Raw genomic sequence first — 16500 nt, forward strand, 5'->3', positions numbered from 1 at the left:
ATCAGGGTTACAGCTTTGCAAATGTGCCTGTTTTTATGCTGTTTTATTTTCCCACTGGATTTTAGTAATGTTATCAGTGTTCTTCCTCGTGACTCACCCTAGCTGAGGTATGTTGGAAACACTTTTTCTTTTTAATTAAAAAATGTAATTACAGTTAATATACAATTTTACATTAGTTTCAGGTGTGAAACAGTGATAGACATGTATGTAATGTATGAAGTATGTAACTTACTTATGTAACTATGAATGGTGGAAATGCTTTTTTCAACCATGGAGTCCCCGGCCTGAAGTTTCCAGTGCTTGTCCTCCCTTGCAGTTTGCTCCACAATGGCAGTATCAACGTACCCTCCTCTAATAGGTTTGTTATGCTTCCTAATTTAGGATTAAAGGAGGTAGGATTTAGAGTACAGCTTGGTGTGTGATAAGTGCCCAGTAAATGTTAGTTATCATTATTATTGGCTCTTGGTCTGTATTTGCCCAGGGCGGACACACAGGATAAACACCCTTGGTTGGTTTTCCCAGCTCAGCCTTTCCAGGGCTAGTTTTCAGTGGGACACAAAGCTGTGACTGTGAAGGGTGAACTTACCAGGAGCAGAGGACACGGTAAGAATGGCCTAACCTTATCTTGGCTTGTAGTTCTCTCTTTTGAATGGTGTGGCAGGACCCAGTTTCCAGTGTTGTGTGTGTGACCAAAAATTTAGCAGGTGGCATCAGAGGGTAGCCCCTCCCTGGTTTTCATTTCTCCCTTTAGGAGAAAGACGCTGTGCTGCAGAGCCCCCTAGTGCCAAGCTGGGGAAACCAGCCCACTTTTATTTCCTGCAACAGCCCTACACTAGCTGCCTTCCTGCGTTTCTGCAGACCTTAGACTTACAAAGCTGAAACAGTGTGGGCATCAGGATCGGAGCTGCTTCCCCCTCCCCTGCCCAAATTAAGGAATCTTCCACTTGGCTTTTGCTCAGAAGTTCTGATGCACCTGGCCTACTTTTTATCTTCCATCCCTCACTTCACTATTTGAAAGAAAAACCAAAAACAGAAATCTGAATCAGAGGGCATCTTTCCCATCTCTGGGGCAGTTTGGCTTTGTCCCTTGCCCAGCAGTTGAGCTGTGCAAGGAAGAGATGAATTGTACAAAGGGCTAAGATTTTTAAAAAATTTCTGACCTTGTCAAAATAACTTGGGCTTTAAAATAGCCATGTCAAAAGATCATTCAAAATTGACCTCATACCCTGCCTTAGCCCCCAATAGCTCTGCTAAGGAGGTCTCTTCTTTCTTTGGGACCCTCACCTCATCCTGCCCACCTTGTCTGGCTGGCTTCACCCAGTATCTGCTACTTCACCCCCCTTTTTGTATCTGGGCTCAGAGAGCAGCGTGGTCATGCTGTCCCCAGTGCCACGTGTACAGCACATGGCCCATAAAACATTTATATTCCTCTCGTGACTGTCTTAACATAAGGGGTATTAGGTTCTTACTGCTCTGGGCTATCCCTAATTTTCCATCTAGTCTGAGAAACCTAAAGCAGAGTGAAGGGATCTAGGAAGATCTTTTCCTTTGGCCACAGCTGGTCCCATGGGAACATCTTAGTTAGGGATGCTCCACGGCAGCAACTGTCAGGTGTGGATTTGGTATGATCTGTGTTCTGTTCTTCCCAGTGGCTCCCCCGGTGGCTGGCTGCTTTGGGCTTCCTAACTGCAGAAGGCGAGGGTTACGCATGATCTAGGAGTTCCCTTCCTGGACTCTGTCCCATCACCCCTTCTAACTTGGACTTGTCAGGGCCTCCTTTGGACTGGCCTCGGACAGTTATTACATGGGCATTCCCAGGTGGTTTCCATGGCTTTAATTGCCTTCATTCCGCCTTCTCGCAGCAGGCTGGCTATTCGTTCTCTCCTTCATCCCACAGCCTGCCACAAAAACAAAGAATAAAGCCAGTCTGTACCAAAACTGTCTTGGTATGTACTGCAGACTGTGCCAATAATGAGTTGTTACCTAGCTCTTAGTGTCTGTCGGGGTCAGTGCTCCTTTAAATGCACCCTCTGCTGTGCTAAGCATCGGACACTAGGGATTCAAGATAGTTTCTGTCCCTGTGTTCCTTCAGGTTCAAACAAGCTGGTATTGCAGGCTCTGAGATGCTGTAAGTACCTGTGTGGGAAATGAACAAACCCTCTTCCATCAACATAAATGCCGTTCCTACATCTGCGGCCATAGCTGGTATTTGCACAACCTCGTGGGAAGAGTAAACACCACTGTGGTTATGCACCCTTGGGTGACTTCCAGTGTATTTATTTATATCTAACTGGTTTAAGCAAAATCAGTTAGGCAGCACCCCAATTCTAGATCCTTTGTTTGACCGTGGTGTTATTGTAGAGCAGGAGAGTCACTAGCGTTGGTAGCTGGGGAGTGGGAGCAGAGGTGGGGTGCACACACTGTAACAACCCTTGTGAGATGTGGTGTTTTTCTATTTAAAAAGCAAAACAAAACCTACCCCCCTCAAAGGCCCCACATCCACTCTTTAATTTTGGGTCTGTCTCAAATTTTTTGGATTAAGGTGGGCTCTCAGAAAGTTAAAAATTAGTAGTTCTAAATGTTTTGCCAGCAGGGAGTAAGTTCTAAAGTTAGCAATTTGGGAGATAATGACATACAGCTAAAATTACTCTTGGAAATCCTTTGTGTCCGTCAGCCAGTAGAGGATGATACATACAGTGGTGGGAAATGCAGAAGTCGGGTGGGTTGCGGTGCTCTTGCTGAGTATGAGCCATGTGCGGGAACAGACTTGGGAAACAAAACATCCCACCGGCCAGTTAACTGACACAGAATGACCTGTGCTATTTAAATTATTGCCCTCCTGTCTGTACACCCCCCATCAGAAAATTGAACAGTTGCTTTACAATCTGGAATTTTCAGATGTCTATTAAGTAGTATAAAGGGACTAATGCAGTTCTTAAAAAAATAAGTTCAAAATCAATTAGTTGCCCAACAGTAAAAGGTAGAGCAAGGTTGTATTTACTGTCAGCTTCCTGCCCATTACAAAGTTATTCCATTGGCCCAATGGAGTGATGTCTAGTGGGAGGGTATGGATGGAGCGAGGCCTGGCTCCCCAGATTCCCCCTTCTGGGACTGAGCTGTGGTCCTTCCTCACAGAACTGTCTATGCAGGAAGCTGAGCATGATTCTGCTACAGGCTGTGTGGCCTGCACAACTGACTCTCCTTCCACTCCTTCCACAGACCTGGATGCCTCTCTCAGCAGAGATGGTGACTTGGCTGCCGTAGCAACCAAGCTGGGACCTCTTGTGGGACCTCTTCCTTTTCCATGACCAGTAGTCTTGGCTCCAGGTGCCTCGACTTGCTCCCATTCTGCGCCCTGAAGAGACTTTTTATTGCAGAGGGTCTCGACAGGAAACTGCCGGCACACCCAAAATGATCGAATTCGAGGAGGGTTTACTACAAGGGGTAGATTGAGGAGTGAGCCCTTTCCAATATTTTTGTGGCCCAGGGCCCATATCTTTGTTCATATCAATTACATGTTCAAATATTTCTGGATATCTCGAGTTAAAATATAAAAATAAATTTTACCTTGTAAAAAACTTTATTAGGGAATAATTTATGTACTGTACAATTCACCCATGTTAAGTGTACCATAGATTTTTAAATTTTCTGAACTGTGCAGCAGTCACCACAATCCAGTTCTAGAACTTTATCACCCTTCATAATATGGTCCCTTTGTGGACATGGATTGTTTTCAAGATCCCCAGGTGGTTCTGTCCTGTGGCTGGGAAATGGGAGAGTGACATAAGGTGGCCCAGGTGCTGGGACATCTAGTTGACACTGAAACAGATGTAAATGGAATTTAAAAGGATGTAAATGAGCATTCACAGGGGTAGTTTGGGCTCTGGGGAGACAAAGGACGCTGGCCAGCTGGTGAGATGGGTCGTGGAAGCCCAGGCCCATGTCCAGAAAAGTTCATCTGGGCTGTGGAAAGTGCTGGGGGAGTGAGGGAGGAAGGGATAAGGAAATAGGGGGGCACATTCCACATTTCCACCTGGAAGGAGAACCCTGTACCTCCCCTGAGTCCAAACTTCCTACCTCCACTGGAGATTAGGAGGGGAGGAGGGGGATGGGAATTGGGGTGGGTGTGGGGAGTATGCAAGACCCCCTGCATGGCCCAGAGCCAGGCACCTGGGAGTGAAATACCACCTGAGACACAGTGGGGCAAAAGAAGAGAATGAAGGACCCAGGGGTTCTCTTTCTCCCTTGGCATGGTAGACTGTTCTGTCCGGCTCAGTGTCCAGGGATGATCCCTGTCTGGACTCCTGAAGCATTCCCTTGCTGTCCTTCCAGCAGGACCTTGCCCCACCCCATCACTCTGCCTCCTGTCTGTCAGAGCATCATCGGCCACTGTAGGCTCCGTGGAGATTGAGCTTATCGTCATCCTGTGATTGCTCCTAGTGACTCATCTGTTTGTGTTACATCTAGTCTATGGCTTTGGCAGGCGCTACTGCCCGCAAGGGCTGGGCTCCTGACCAACACTGCAGCAAAGGCCTCTGCAGTGTGCCCAGTTCACCCTGCTCTTTCCCCTTCACCTTGGAGAGAGCAACTCAAGACTGGTGAGTGACACACACTATGTCTCCCAGAACTCAGCTGTAAACAGACCCACCTAGTCTACTTAAAGCAAGAAAGGGATTTGTTCAAAGATGGTAAGTTTTCCCAAATTCGTGGGTCAGAACGCAGGCTCCAAATCCAAGCAGCAGGAAAAGACTGCAGTCACACCCTGGGCACTGCTTTGTAACACTGTTCTGATGAAGTTGGGTCTGGACACAAAGCTCAGCTACCGCCAAGCCCCTCAAAGAACCAACACCTTGGCACTCTGTTTACTACATGTGCAGGTCCCATGGACACAAGCTCCACTGTGAGTCCCTTTCTCAGGCATGTCTGATTGGCTGAACCTGGCCACATGACTGCATCCCAGATGTCCATTTATGAACAGCCAGGCCACATAAAATTCATCAGTGTGCCCCTAGTCAGAGGACTTCAGTTTTGACTTTAGCTTCCTATTTCGTGATTTTGGGTCTCTCTAGTTTGTTCTCTAACCCTCTTGTTTCTCATCTGTAAAATGGGCACAAAGGCTCTTCCCACTTTGCTCACTTGAGGGATGTCATTGGACCTAATTTTACCTTTTTTACTTCTTCAGTGAGCCTGCCAGAAAAATTTACATGTGGGTTACACCATTTTCCATTGGACAGTGCTGTTCCAGATCAATACTTAAATATTAATGTACATAGGAATTACTGAAATGAAGATTCTGACTCAGTGGATCTGAGGTGGTACCCAAGATCCTGCATATCTTCCTTTAAAGTGAAATTTAAAAGAAAATTGTTTATTGGGATAACACTGGTTAATAACATTATATAATTTTCAGGTATACAAGATTATAATTTAACACCTGTGTAAGTCTATTGCGTGCTTACCACCCAAAGTCTAGTTTCCTCCCATTAACATATATTTGACCCCCTTTACCCACTTCCCACTGCTTTCCTCTCTGGCAACAACATTTTGTTGTATCTAATGAGTTTGATTTTGTTACCTTTTGTTTTCTATTCTATTCCAAATGAGTGTAATCATGGTTTGTGTCCTTTTACTTCTGATTTATTGCATTTAGCATAATTCTCTCCAAATCCATCCATCAAGTGGCCATATTTCAGCTTTTCATGGCTGAGTAGTGCCACAATTTTTATCCAATCACCTGTTGAGAGACGATTAGGTTGTCTTTGTGTACTGGCTATTATAAATAATACTGCAGGGAACATGGGGTACGTATCTTTATAAATAAGTGCCTTTATAGTTCAGGGGTGACATATAGTAGTTCCAGTTTTTGTTTTTAGAGGAATCTCCATTCTGTTTTCCATAGTGGCATTCCCACCAACGGTGTATGAGGGTTCTGTTTGTTCCACATTCTATCCAACATTTCTTTCTTGTCACTTTGATAATAGCCCTTCTAACAGTGGTGAAGTGGTATTGTGATTTTGATTTTAATTTCTCTAGTAACTAGTGATATCAGACATCTTTTCATTTGCCTGTTGGTCATCTGTATGTCTTACTTGGAAAAGTGTTTATACAGGTCATCTGCCCAATTTTGAATCGGATTTTGTGGTTGAGTCGTATGAGTTCTTTATATATTTTGGATATCAAACCCTTATCGGAAGTATCATTTGTAAGTATCTTTTTCCATTTCATTGGTTTTTTTGTTTTGATTTTTCTGTGCAGAAGCCTTTTAGTTTGATTTTTGCCTTTGTATCCCTTACCTTTGGTGTCAAGTTCACAAAAACACCTCAGAAACCAAAATCCGTGTCTGCTTTTTTCTCTCTATATTTTATTGGTTTAGGTCTTAGATTCAACTCTTTTAACTCATTTTGAGTTAACTTTTGTGTATGATTTAAGATAGTAATCTAGTTTCATTCTTTTCTCTGTGGCTCTCCAGTTTTTCCAACACCATTAATTGAAGAGATTTTCTTTTCTACCTGTGTAATCTTGGCTCCTTTGTTGAAAAGTAGTTGCCTACATATGTGTGGGTTTATTTCTGGGCTTTCGGTTTTGTTCGGTCTGTTTTTTGGTCAACACCATGCTGTTTTGATGAATGTGTACGTATGTCCATATCCTTGTAGCAGTTCGGTATCACATAGCACGATACCTCTGACTTTTTCTTTCTCAAAATTGCTCTGCCTATGCCTGTCTTTGAGATGGATCTTCTGAAGGCAGTATGTCGTTGGGTCTTTTTTCAATCCATCGTGCCATTCTGTACCTTTTGATCGGTAAGTTCAGTCCACTTCCATTTAAGGTGATTATTGATATATGAGGACTTACTACAGCCATTTTATCTTTTGTGGTTGTCCTGTGTTTCCACTGTTTTTTTTTCCCCCTTGTGATTCATTGGGTTTATGTTAAAAAATGTTTCACACATGGTCCCTATTCTTTTGATTGCATCTTATTTTCATTTACCTGTGCAAGTTAAGTCCTTTTCTTCCTCCCTTTTGATGTTTTGCCACAAATTATCCCTCTATGCTATGTGTTCATTTCCAAATTGCAGAACTTAGTCTTTAAAAAAAAAAAAAAACCTTCTCCTTTAACCTTCATCAAGTTTATTCAACAATAGGTTCCGAAACAGAGTTGCAATTTCCTGTTTCTGTCATGTTACTCAAGCTTTGTAGGCTTCTGTCTTTGTTTCAGGTAAAAGCTCCTCTCATTTCTTATAATGCAGATCTTGTGGGGGTAAATTACTCCAGCTTTTTTTGGGGGGGGGGGATCTGGAACAGCCTTTATTTCTCCTTTGTGTCTAAGGGATAACTTTGCTGAATATATTATTCTTGGCTGGTTATTTCTATATTTCAGTACTTTAAATATTTCATTCCATGCTTCCTTGGCTTGTAAGGTTTCTCCTGAAAACTACAATAATCTAATGGGGTTTCCATTGTGGTTTACAGCTGCTCCCCACCCACCTGCCCCAGCTGCCTTGAGAATTCTGTCATTAACTTTTGCAAGTTTTAATATAATGTGTCTTGAAGAAGGTCTTTTTGCTTCCATTTCTATTCTTGGATTCTAGAAGGATCTAGCTCTTTCCATAGGTTTGGGGATTTCTCATTGGCTACTGCTTTTCATATGCTCTCTGTTCCCTTCTTCTCTTTGTCTGGTATACCCATTACCCGTATGTTCCCTTTCTAATGGAGTCCAGACAGTTCTTGTAGAGCTCATTTTCTAAACTCTTAAGTCTAAGTCTCTCTCTTCTTCCACTTGAGCCATTTCTAGGTTTCTATCTTTGAGCTTGCTAATTCTCTCTTCCATCTGGTCTGCTTCATTTGCAGAGCTCTCTATGCATTGTTCATTTCAATAACTGAGTTCTTAAGCTCCAGAATTTTTTTCTATCCTCACTCAAGGACATTTTTTTCATTGCTTTTTAGAGAGAAAGGAAGAGTAAGGCGGGGTGGAGAGACAGAGAGACAAGAAAAACATCGATGTTGAGAAATGTCAGTGGATGCCTCTCATACATGTCCTGACTAAGGACTGGTGACCTTTTGCTTTGCAGGACAATGCCCAACTAACGAAGCCACACTGATGGGGGCTGTTTGAGTCTTTCTTGTAGTTGGGCAATCGCTTTGGTAAAGTACACCTTTTGTTCATTGATTTTATTCCTGAGCTCATTGAACTGCCTTTCTGAGTTTTCTTGTATCTTATAACTTATAATTCATAACTGCAATCTTTAATCCACTTGTCATTTAAATCACAGCCTTCCCTATCTTTGAGTTTGGTTTCTGGAGACTTTTCATTTTCTTTTTTTTTTTGCAGAGAAAAGAATTTACTGCAAGGCTGCCAGACAAGGGTAAAATAGACAAAACTCAAATCTGTCTCCTTGAACTCAGGCTTGAGACAAGTTTTACAAGGTGAGGTTAATAAACTGTTATATACATTCATAAATTCTAATTCAGGAGGATCTGAATGGTTTTGAAACTTGGCCAATTAAGGTAAGGTATGGGAAGGCAAGAGAAAGTACAAAGGAATTCCAGTTTGGCCACATTTGATTGGTTGAAGTCATGAACTCCTTGTGGTGTTTGGTTTTACTTTGGCCTGGGCAACAGTTCCAGCAGGTACCCCTCACTTTGGCAATGGGCCTATGAGGGCCAAATCTTCAAAGGACTTCTGTGGTAGTGTGACATTTGGTTGTGCTGAGGACTCAAGATCACATCAGAGATACTCACTGTGTAGACTCAAGTTGGCTAGACTATTTCAGCTGTCAATGTAAGAAACATTCAAGCCTGTACACAATTTTTATAGAAGTTTATTTGCGCCGAATTGATGACACATCAGAGACCCAGATCACAAATGCTCCCCGACTTTTTATTTTCTTTATGTGCTACTCTGTTGCCTTGGTTATTCACGGTACTTGATACATTGTTTCTCTGTTAGCACATCTGAGGTAGTGAACTCTTTTCAGGTATTGTTTTGCTCTTAACAATAAACAGGTTAATAAGTAGATGCCCTTCATATTCCAGTAGATGGTGTGAAAGCGCAAGCCTTTTGTTTTCTCTTACCTGCATTACTGGCGCTCCTGGAATCTCGGTGGGGCAGTGTCACCGTGGCTGTGGAAAATGCACTATACTCCCCAGGTGGTAAGCATTCCCTCTGTGTCCAGGTTGCTGAGTCGTGGCACCACCCCCATGGTGCGGCATGGCAGGCAGCAGGGCTCCAGGCTGGGAGTTCCCAGCCCCACCACCTTGTTACCAGTGGCTACCCCAGCGCTGTGCTGTGTGAGGCACCTCCACGGCCTCTGGTGGATTTACTGCAGTGGGTGGGTGAGGACAGTAGGGTTCATGAGTCTGCTGGCTTTGCCTTCTCACTAGTAATGGAGGCTGCTCGTCCTCAGCAGTCACACCACTGTACTGTCTCCGTTTGTCACTGGGTTTCGGCACAATGGGCACTGACTTCTGAGGCAGCAGTGTTGCTTTTGCCCCACCCTACCCTCCAGGCTGCAGTGTGAGGATTGCAGCCAGAGATGTCCACATCTATCAGTGTCAGCTGGGGCTGCAGTGGGTGCCAAACTGTCTGTACCTCCATCACTGTCCTTCCCCCATCTGGCCGCCTGTGCCTGTTCCAATATGCCCACCTTCAGCTGAATCAATATGTGGATCTTTCAGACACGTTTGTGTGTTGAGCAGAGGATCCTTGAATTGTAGTTGGGTGTCTAACTTGTAACTTGAAGGGGAGATACAAATGGGTCTTCTCACTCTGCCCTTATGCTGATATCCCTCTCAAGATCATGCATCTCTAACAGGCTCCCAGGTGATGCTGGCACTGCAGGTGCAAAGATCACTTCTTGAGTAGCAGCAAGGCTGTAGAGAAACTTAGGAGCTAAAGGGTCTTGGGCATGGTGTTCACAGAGATCTCTGCAGTCCTTCAGCTCTTATTAGCAGGATTTTTCTCAAAGGCCCTCAAGGGGGTAGCAGAACTTCCCATTGAAGCCAGTGTCAATACCCTGGTAGAGATCCCCATTTGTGGGTGCTGGAGGAGCCCTTCCAGCTATGAAGGCAACTATTAATGTGGACACAGAAGATATGCATCTGTCATTCCTTTGTCAGCCTTGGAATAGGATGTCTCTTCCACCTACTACTTACAGACCACTTGGCACTTTCTTACTCAGATCGTGACCCACGTATTTGCATATGTTCTACAAATGTCTTCCAGATGATGTTTTTAAATTTAAGGAAATAAGCTGCTGGGAATGGTAGGAAAGCCCCTTCTTCAAAATCTAGGAATCTCCTGAAGTTATACAGCAAATGCTAAAAAGTCACACCCAAAGGGGGAGGTGATGAACAATCTGGATGATGTGGATCTGGAGATGTTACTGCCTTAGTCATAGGACTCTTAATGACTCTGAGTTTCTGGCACTCAACGGGCTGTAGCCCATCTTTCAACACGTACCTAGTGCTGTCCAGTATCTCCTGCCTATTTCTTACTTCTCGAAGGGGCCTGTTCAAAATCTACACCAGTTTCCCTCACCACAGACTGTATCACAGGTTCCTAAAAAATCAGTAAAAAAAAGTCACTGATGTGGCTCTTACTGTTTTACTATTCCTTTTCTTCCAGAAAAGATTGTCCCTAGAGAAAAGAAACTGGTGGTTTCTGGTTTAAAAAACCCCACTTCATCTATGTAACTCCAAGCAGACTGTGAACTCCTTCCCCAGGGTGTTTCCTCACCAGAACCTTGGAATGGGGGCTGGAGCTGGCTTTCTCTCGTTAAGCATTTCATAGCTGAAGTTAGATGACGTACTCAAAAGCCCAGTTTCCAATTTCCTGGTACATTTTGTTGAAGCAACTTTTAAATGACCGCTTTGTTCACAAAGGACAAAGTTACCCATCCTTAGTTCTACCCATTTGCTTCAACCTGATTTGTACATCAACTACAGTGTAACACTGGGGGCTGGAAATTTCCATGTGCATACTGGATGGGAACATGTCTGTAACTCAATAGGGAGACTGCAGGACATTAACTGAGGTACATGCCCTGTTCAGGCCCCTTCCATCTCTGTGCCTGCTTCCTCCTGCTGCAGGTAGGGAGTAGGACGGCCACAGCAACAGTTCGTCACCACTTCTCCAGGTCGGCCTGACGGTTCCCCTGCAGTCAGTCTTGGTATCCCTGAGCCTGCAGGATCCTCTGGGAGAGACCCGTTACCGGGGGGTGGGGGGGTGGGGGGAGGAGTGGGAAGGGATTCTCCAAAACTACTTGATTCTTCCTCTAGCTTGACAGATTCCCTTTAATTTTTATCCTTTTTCTTTCTCTCTTGTCCTGAAGAAAATCTGGGCAGGTTCGTGTGGGCATCCTAGAGACTACCCCTTCCCTCCCCGGGAGGCTGTCACACCACCAAGTCACTATAGGGCACAAGCATCACGTGATGGCCACCAAAGAAAAATCCATCTTTCAAGAAAGTATGTAGCCAGTCAGCGACCAGTTTCCCAGATTACTAAAGATGGACCATTATCGTGACCAACCACCACGATCAATAATTTTTAAGAAGCATTAGTGGGCGTATTTTCTTGCCTGGCAAAAGATTATCCTGTAATTTAGATAAAATATTCCAGTGTCAAACCTCATTCTTGTTACCCGTAATGTATCAGTATTAAGAATAATCAGTTTGAAAAAGACATATGTATTAGCAAAGTACTGTTAAAAGATTTATTATAATAGAATAAAAGTTTAGAAAACATTTGTATGACTCAAACTAGTTTGGAAGTTGCAGAGCAATGGGAAATTTCTGCAACGTCACACCATGAGGATATTCTCAGATATTGTGGTTCTTTTAACAGCATGCCACCAAACGCTCTCTCCCAAATCATCGACACACGAGTCCTTAAATGAATCCTGTCCGCTACACCCAATGCTGACATGTTTTTCATCTTAACTTACAGATGTGCAAAACTTTTCTCAGCCATACTCCATTACAGAAAAGTCCTTAACACACCATTTTAAGCAGCCTATTTGGTGCCGCTGGGTTTTTATTAGTATTACCTTGTTTCAACAAATCATTTTAATATGGAAAAAAAGGACCAAGTTCTATGGCTTTTTGTTTAAAAATAAAAACCAGCTTCAATTTTTTAAAAAAGCTGTTTACATATGGTTCTGGCACCTACATGATAGATTTTAATGAGCAGCAAAGAGAGTAGAAAACAGTGGTTGAAATGTATACTTCAGAATATTTACAGGGTGGATCCAGTGCAAAAAAATGAAAACCAAATACTTCAGCAGAGTAAGCCAGTATGTTGGTGTTCACGACCACTAGAGGGTTTGATCATTTAACCCTAAGTAAAGTGCCTCTAGGTGATAGCAACAAGAAACGTACCCTATCAATCCCCACATTCCCCGTATCCTGGTAAGTTTTGTAGAATTGCTCTTGATACACGTTTGTGATCTCTGGATTCTGTTCTTTAGCTTCATCTCACATGCATGGTTCTGCGAGAGGCTCACTTGAGAGAAGCATGGCTAGCGTGCCTTTCAGCTGAAGTCAGGCTCTGCCCTCATGCCCCGAGTCCCGGTCTTTCACTCTGGAGACTAAGCTCTTCCTTGTAAGGGTTGGAAGTACCTGGATAACTCTTACCTCGTGGGATTTTAAGTTCATTTGGTAATTTGTTCACGTCTACCACTCCATGAATTACAGGCCTGCATGGTACAATGCAGGCAAGCCCACAATCATAAAGCTGAGTGGTTCAAACAGGAGCGCCCGTTTCCTCCCAAAGTGGAACATTCACAGAGCCAGGGAACTTGGGACTCCTGGATAGGAATAGCCACACTGCTGCAACTCTACCCAAGACTCCACCAAACACTATACCAACAGCAAGAGCTATATATATAGCACCTCGGATTTGGAGGCAAAGTATCACCTATAATAAGTACAACAAGAAAAGAAGTGAGGGCAGAGCAAACCTCCATGAGTCCTCTGAGGTACTATCATGCTAGTCACACTAACAAGGTACGGTGATAAATGCCTGTTAGGAGTTTTTCATAGGACTTCTTTTTGTAGTTGTTACATAGGACTTTTTTTTTGCAGTTATTAAAAATAAACTACTTACATATTTGTACATAATGCCTCTCTACAGTTTTCTTAGAAGATTGTCACTAAGAGAATGACAAGACACGTTAGCTGAAAATGATCTCTTGGTGAGGAAGATTCTTCCACAGATCTTTCCCCAGGAAAGAGAAGAGTAGCGTCGGCTCTAGTGAGGGAAGGCAGTGTCTGCAGAGCAGCAGAGACCTCTAGGAAACAAACCAGCAGGACGGGTTTCCTTGGAAACCCTGCCGCCACCAGACCCCTCAGGAAGCAACGGGGACACCAAAAGACAGCAAAGGCCACTCACTTCAGTGGCTTTTAACCTGCGCCCAGGCAGGCGTTTAGCTTACATTAACGAAGACCTTAATGACTTCATCTTTCACTCACAATATAAGTTCAGTTTCCAAATGCACATAGTGTAGATGGTAGGAATTCAATAATCTAGTTAAGAAGGAACTTAATTCCCCTCAGAATATAAGAAAATAGGTTTAAAATCTCTAGGACATTATTGCAGCTAGAATTTCTTCTGTTCATGGATATGGGTCCTAAAGAAAAGACCTTAGTTTCTTTGGTGTGTGGGGAGAAAAACAGGAATGTCTCACGAGCTACGACAGAGCAGCACAAGTGAAATAATTTTTAAACTACCCATCCTCCCCCAAAACACTACCTTTCCAAACAAAACCAAAATCCTTGACCTAAAAAGCAAACATGACAAAATTATAAAGAAATCAAGTATTTCAAATTGCTTGCTGGTTCTCTGTACAAAACCGATCGCATAAAAACAAACTCATATTAAACAGTTTTATCTTTCAAGTCCTAATCACGAATCACTTCCTCGTGATTCAGCCTCTAAAATGTAAAGTGTTCAGGAACAGCCTCAGCATCGCACGGACCAACACACCAGCCTGTGTCTGTGGTCCCCTGGCCTGTGATCAGAGGGAGCCCAAACGGATTTCTGCCTCAACAGAACTGTCCTGCTCTGGTCGTTCCTCCACCAACACTAGTCTGGGTGGCAGGACCTTTGACCCCTCTGTTCTATTAGTTACCATAAGGATGTCGGTCACCACCACTGGCCATTTGACAAACAGAAATGCTTGCCTCCCTGCTCTAAACAAAACAAAAAAAGTTGAAAACCTTTTTGTTCCAGGCATGGTCTTACCTAATACATAAAGTTTGCTAGTTTACTTTCTTGATGCAAATCTGGCATGTTTTGATCCATGCTTGTTAACGGTGTCCAGTGTAAGCTTTAAACCAGGAGGTCACCGAGGCTGCAGCAGACGAGATCATTCCGCCGGCACTGCTGCTCGCGATGGGTGGGGACGCCTGGGTGCTCTGGCTCTGAGAGACTTCCACAGGCTGGGAAGGGATATCACAAAACCGGGGGCTCGGCAAGTTCTCCCAGTCTGTGCCCAGGTCTGTTTCCTCGTCACTTATGCGCTCCTCTCCACTCTCATCTGATTCTCCAGCAGCTCCGGGATCCACAAATTCCATGGACTCCTCCAGGTCTGCTCGCACTTCAAAGGGTCCTGACCTGTGTGCAGACAGACAGTGAGGGCCTCTTTAAGACAACCAGTATTCTCACAACGTGTGACAATAGGTGACAGAAGACCTGATGGCATGTAGGAGACCCAGAACTATGGCTGCACCTGCTTCCTAAGTCTGCACTGTATTCATTCGCTGTTGGTCTGAGTTGTTTTTTTTCTTTTAATCTAAATAATAACTCCCATCCAAGTAATGAGTAGTGCACCAAACCACACTTCTCAATCCTACCTAATTTGTGAAGACCCTGGATGGAAAAATCAGTTCACTGGTACCTAGATCTATTCTGGTCCAAAGTACGATTTTCTGTTTTAAACAACTGCATTATCTATGCGTTCCAATGACACAATTAGGACAAAAAGTCACCTGATGTATATATTCCGGTATGTTAGTTAGTGCAGCAAGTATCAAATGGTGTACAAAGAAAATGGCAAGATGTTCTCTGGTTTATAAAGCCCAGTTATTAACTCAATTATTAAACTCAAGACTCAAAAGAGCTAAATGACGCAGCTGTGTGCATGTTAGCAAAGCTTCCTGGGGACAGTGTCAGCAGCAGCTGTCGAACCCATCCAAGGTATCACATAATTTTCTAGGGACACGTTTATAGCACAGAGTGAGATAGGATTATTTAGAATATATTCGTCTGGAATACTGCATACTTCTATACTGTCTTTTAGGAAATATTTTTTTATTCCCCAAAGGTTCCTTATAATGTCCTCAGCTCCAAACCCAATAACCTTTCTTTCTCAGGCCTCACTCCCTGCGACAGGCCTTCTGCTTCTCCCTTTTCAAGTGCCCTCCAGCTCCCGCCTCACAGGAGCCAGGCTGCCCCTCCTTCAGGCGGGCAGTCCCCCAACCACGGCCCCTCCAGGGGAGTTCCCTGCAACCAGTCCCTCCCCAGCAGCCCCTATCCATCCACTGTTGCCCCCAAAATAATATGGTCCAAGGCCTTGGTTCATTTAAAAGTTTCACTAGCAACTACTTTGGGGAAAATGACAGAGGAGAACAAAAATAACAGAGAAAGGAGAAATATCCTAGAATTGTACAGCCTGTCCTTTCAGTCCTTGGTCCACACTTCTTAGTCTTCACGATGATAAAGGCCTAGCGTTCGCCTCCTGTGCACCTCACCAGACCTGCACCTGCTGACTCACTTTTTCCAGGATTGGGCAGCCTCCTGCCCTCCAAGACAACCACGCTGCTTCCCACTTGGAACACAGCAACAGGAATGGCCAATGTTTTTTGCTCTAGGCACTGTTTTTAAGGCCTCACAAGTACTAATTAAATTGAAGATGTGCCACAGGGTTTCTATTGGTTGCTAGTGAACAAGTTACATTCCAAAAAGCCCCTCAAACTGGGCCTCCACTCCGTGCCTTTCTCCCATCACTTCCAGCGTAATCACTACCTGCCAGCTCACCTGTGCCCCCCCTCCCCCAAAGAATTAACTAGCATAAAAATTAAGTCTTTCTGCTTAATGTCTTTGGGGAATACAGATTATAAAATAAAGCCAGGGAACGTATTTTCTCATGATACAGTGACTTAACTCCTGTCAATGAAGGCAACAAAATGATCTTTTTGGCTTTTTAAAAGTCTCATTTTGCAAAACAGCTTATTTTTAAAATATTATAGAATATACAACATCAAGAGTGAACCCTAATATAAACTCTGGACTTTGAATGACTGTGAATGGCCACTGGCCTGCAGTGACAGCAGAACGCTGCAGATGGCTCATCGAAACACGAGAAAAACATACACAGGGACAACCGAGTCCTGTGGGGAAATAGGGACAAAATGGCCACTCTCTCTTAGTGGGGAGCACCCTGTTTTCCCACCCAAGCAGGTTTTTATTAAGAATACAGACACAGTTTGTGGATTACAGTCTGGC

General features: G+C 43.8%; 1 protein-coding gene and 1 long non-coding RNA gene across 2 annotated transcripts in view; one reads left to right on the top strand and one right to left on the bottom strand.

Annotated features, from left to right (window-relative positions):
* Window positions 1–538: 538 nt before the first annotated feature.
* On the top strand, window positions 539–11569 carry LOC123808462. Its single transcript, XR_006783790.1, has 4 exons — window positions 539–603; window positions 8329–8423; window positions 9033–9149; window positions 11330–11569. It is a non-coding gene; the product is annotated as an uncharacterized LOC123808462 (long non-coding RNA).
* Window positions 11570–11696: 127 nt separating this feature from the next.
* Window positions 11697–16500, bottom strand: part of ATG14 (autophagy related 14) — a 34127-nt gene continuing 29323 nt past the window's right edge. The window contains exon 10 of the mRNA XM_045823113.1: window positions 11697–14610. Coding sequence (XP_045679069.1) covers window positions 14304–14610 — 307 coding nt within the window. The 3' untranslated portion in view covers window positions 11697–14303. The remainder of the gene's footprint in view (window positions 14611–16500) is intronic.

The sequence above is a fragment of the Phyllostomus hastatus genome, unplaced genomic scaffold (assembly GCF_019186645.2).
Source record: "Phyllostomus hastatus isolate PE091 unplaced genomic scaffold, TTU_PhHast_1.1 phas_scaffold_501, whole genome shotgun sequence".
NCBI classification, from domain to species: Eukaryota; Metazoa; Chordata; class Mammalia; order Chiroptera; family Phyllostomidae; genus Phyllostomus; species Phyllostomus hastatus.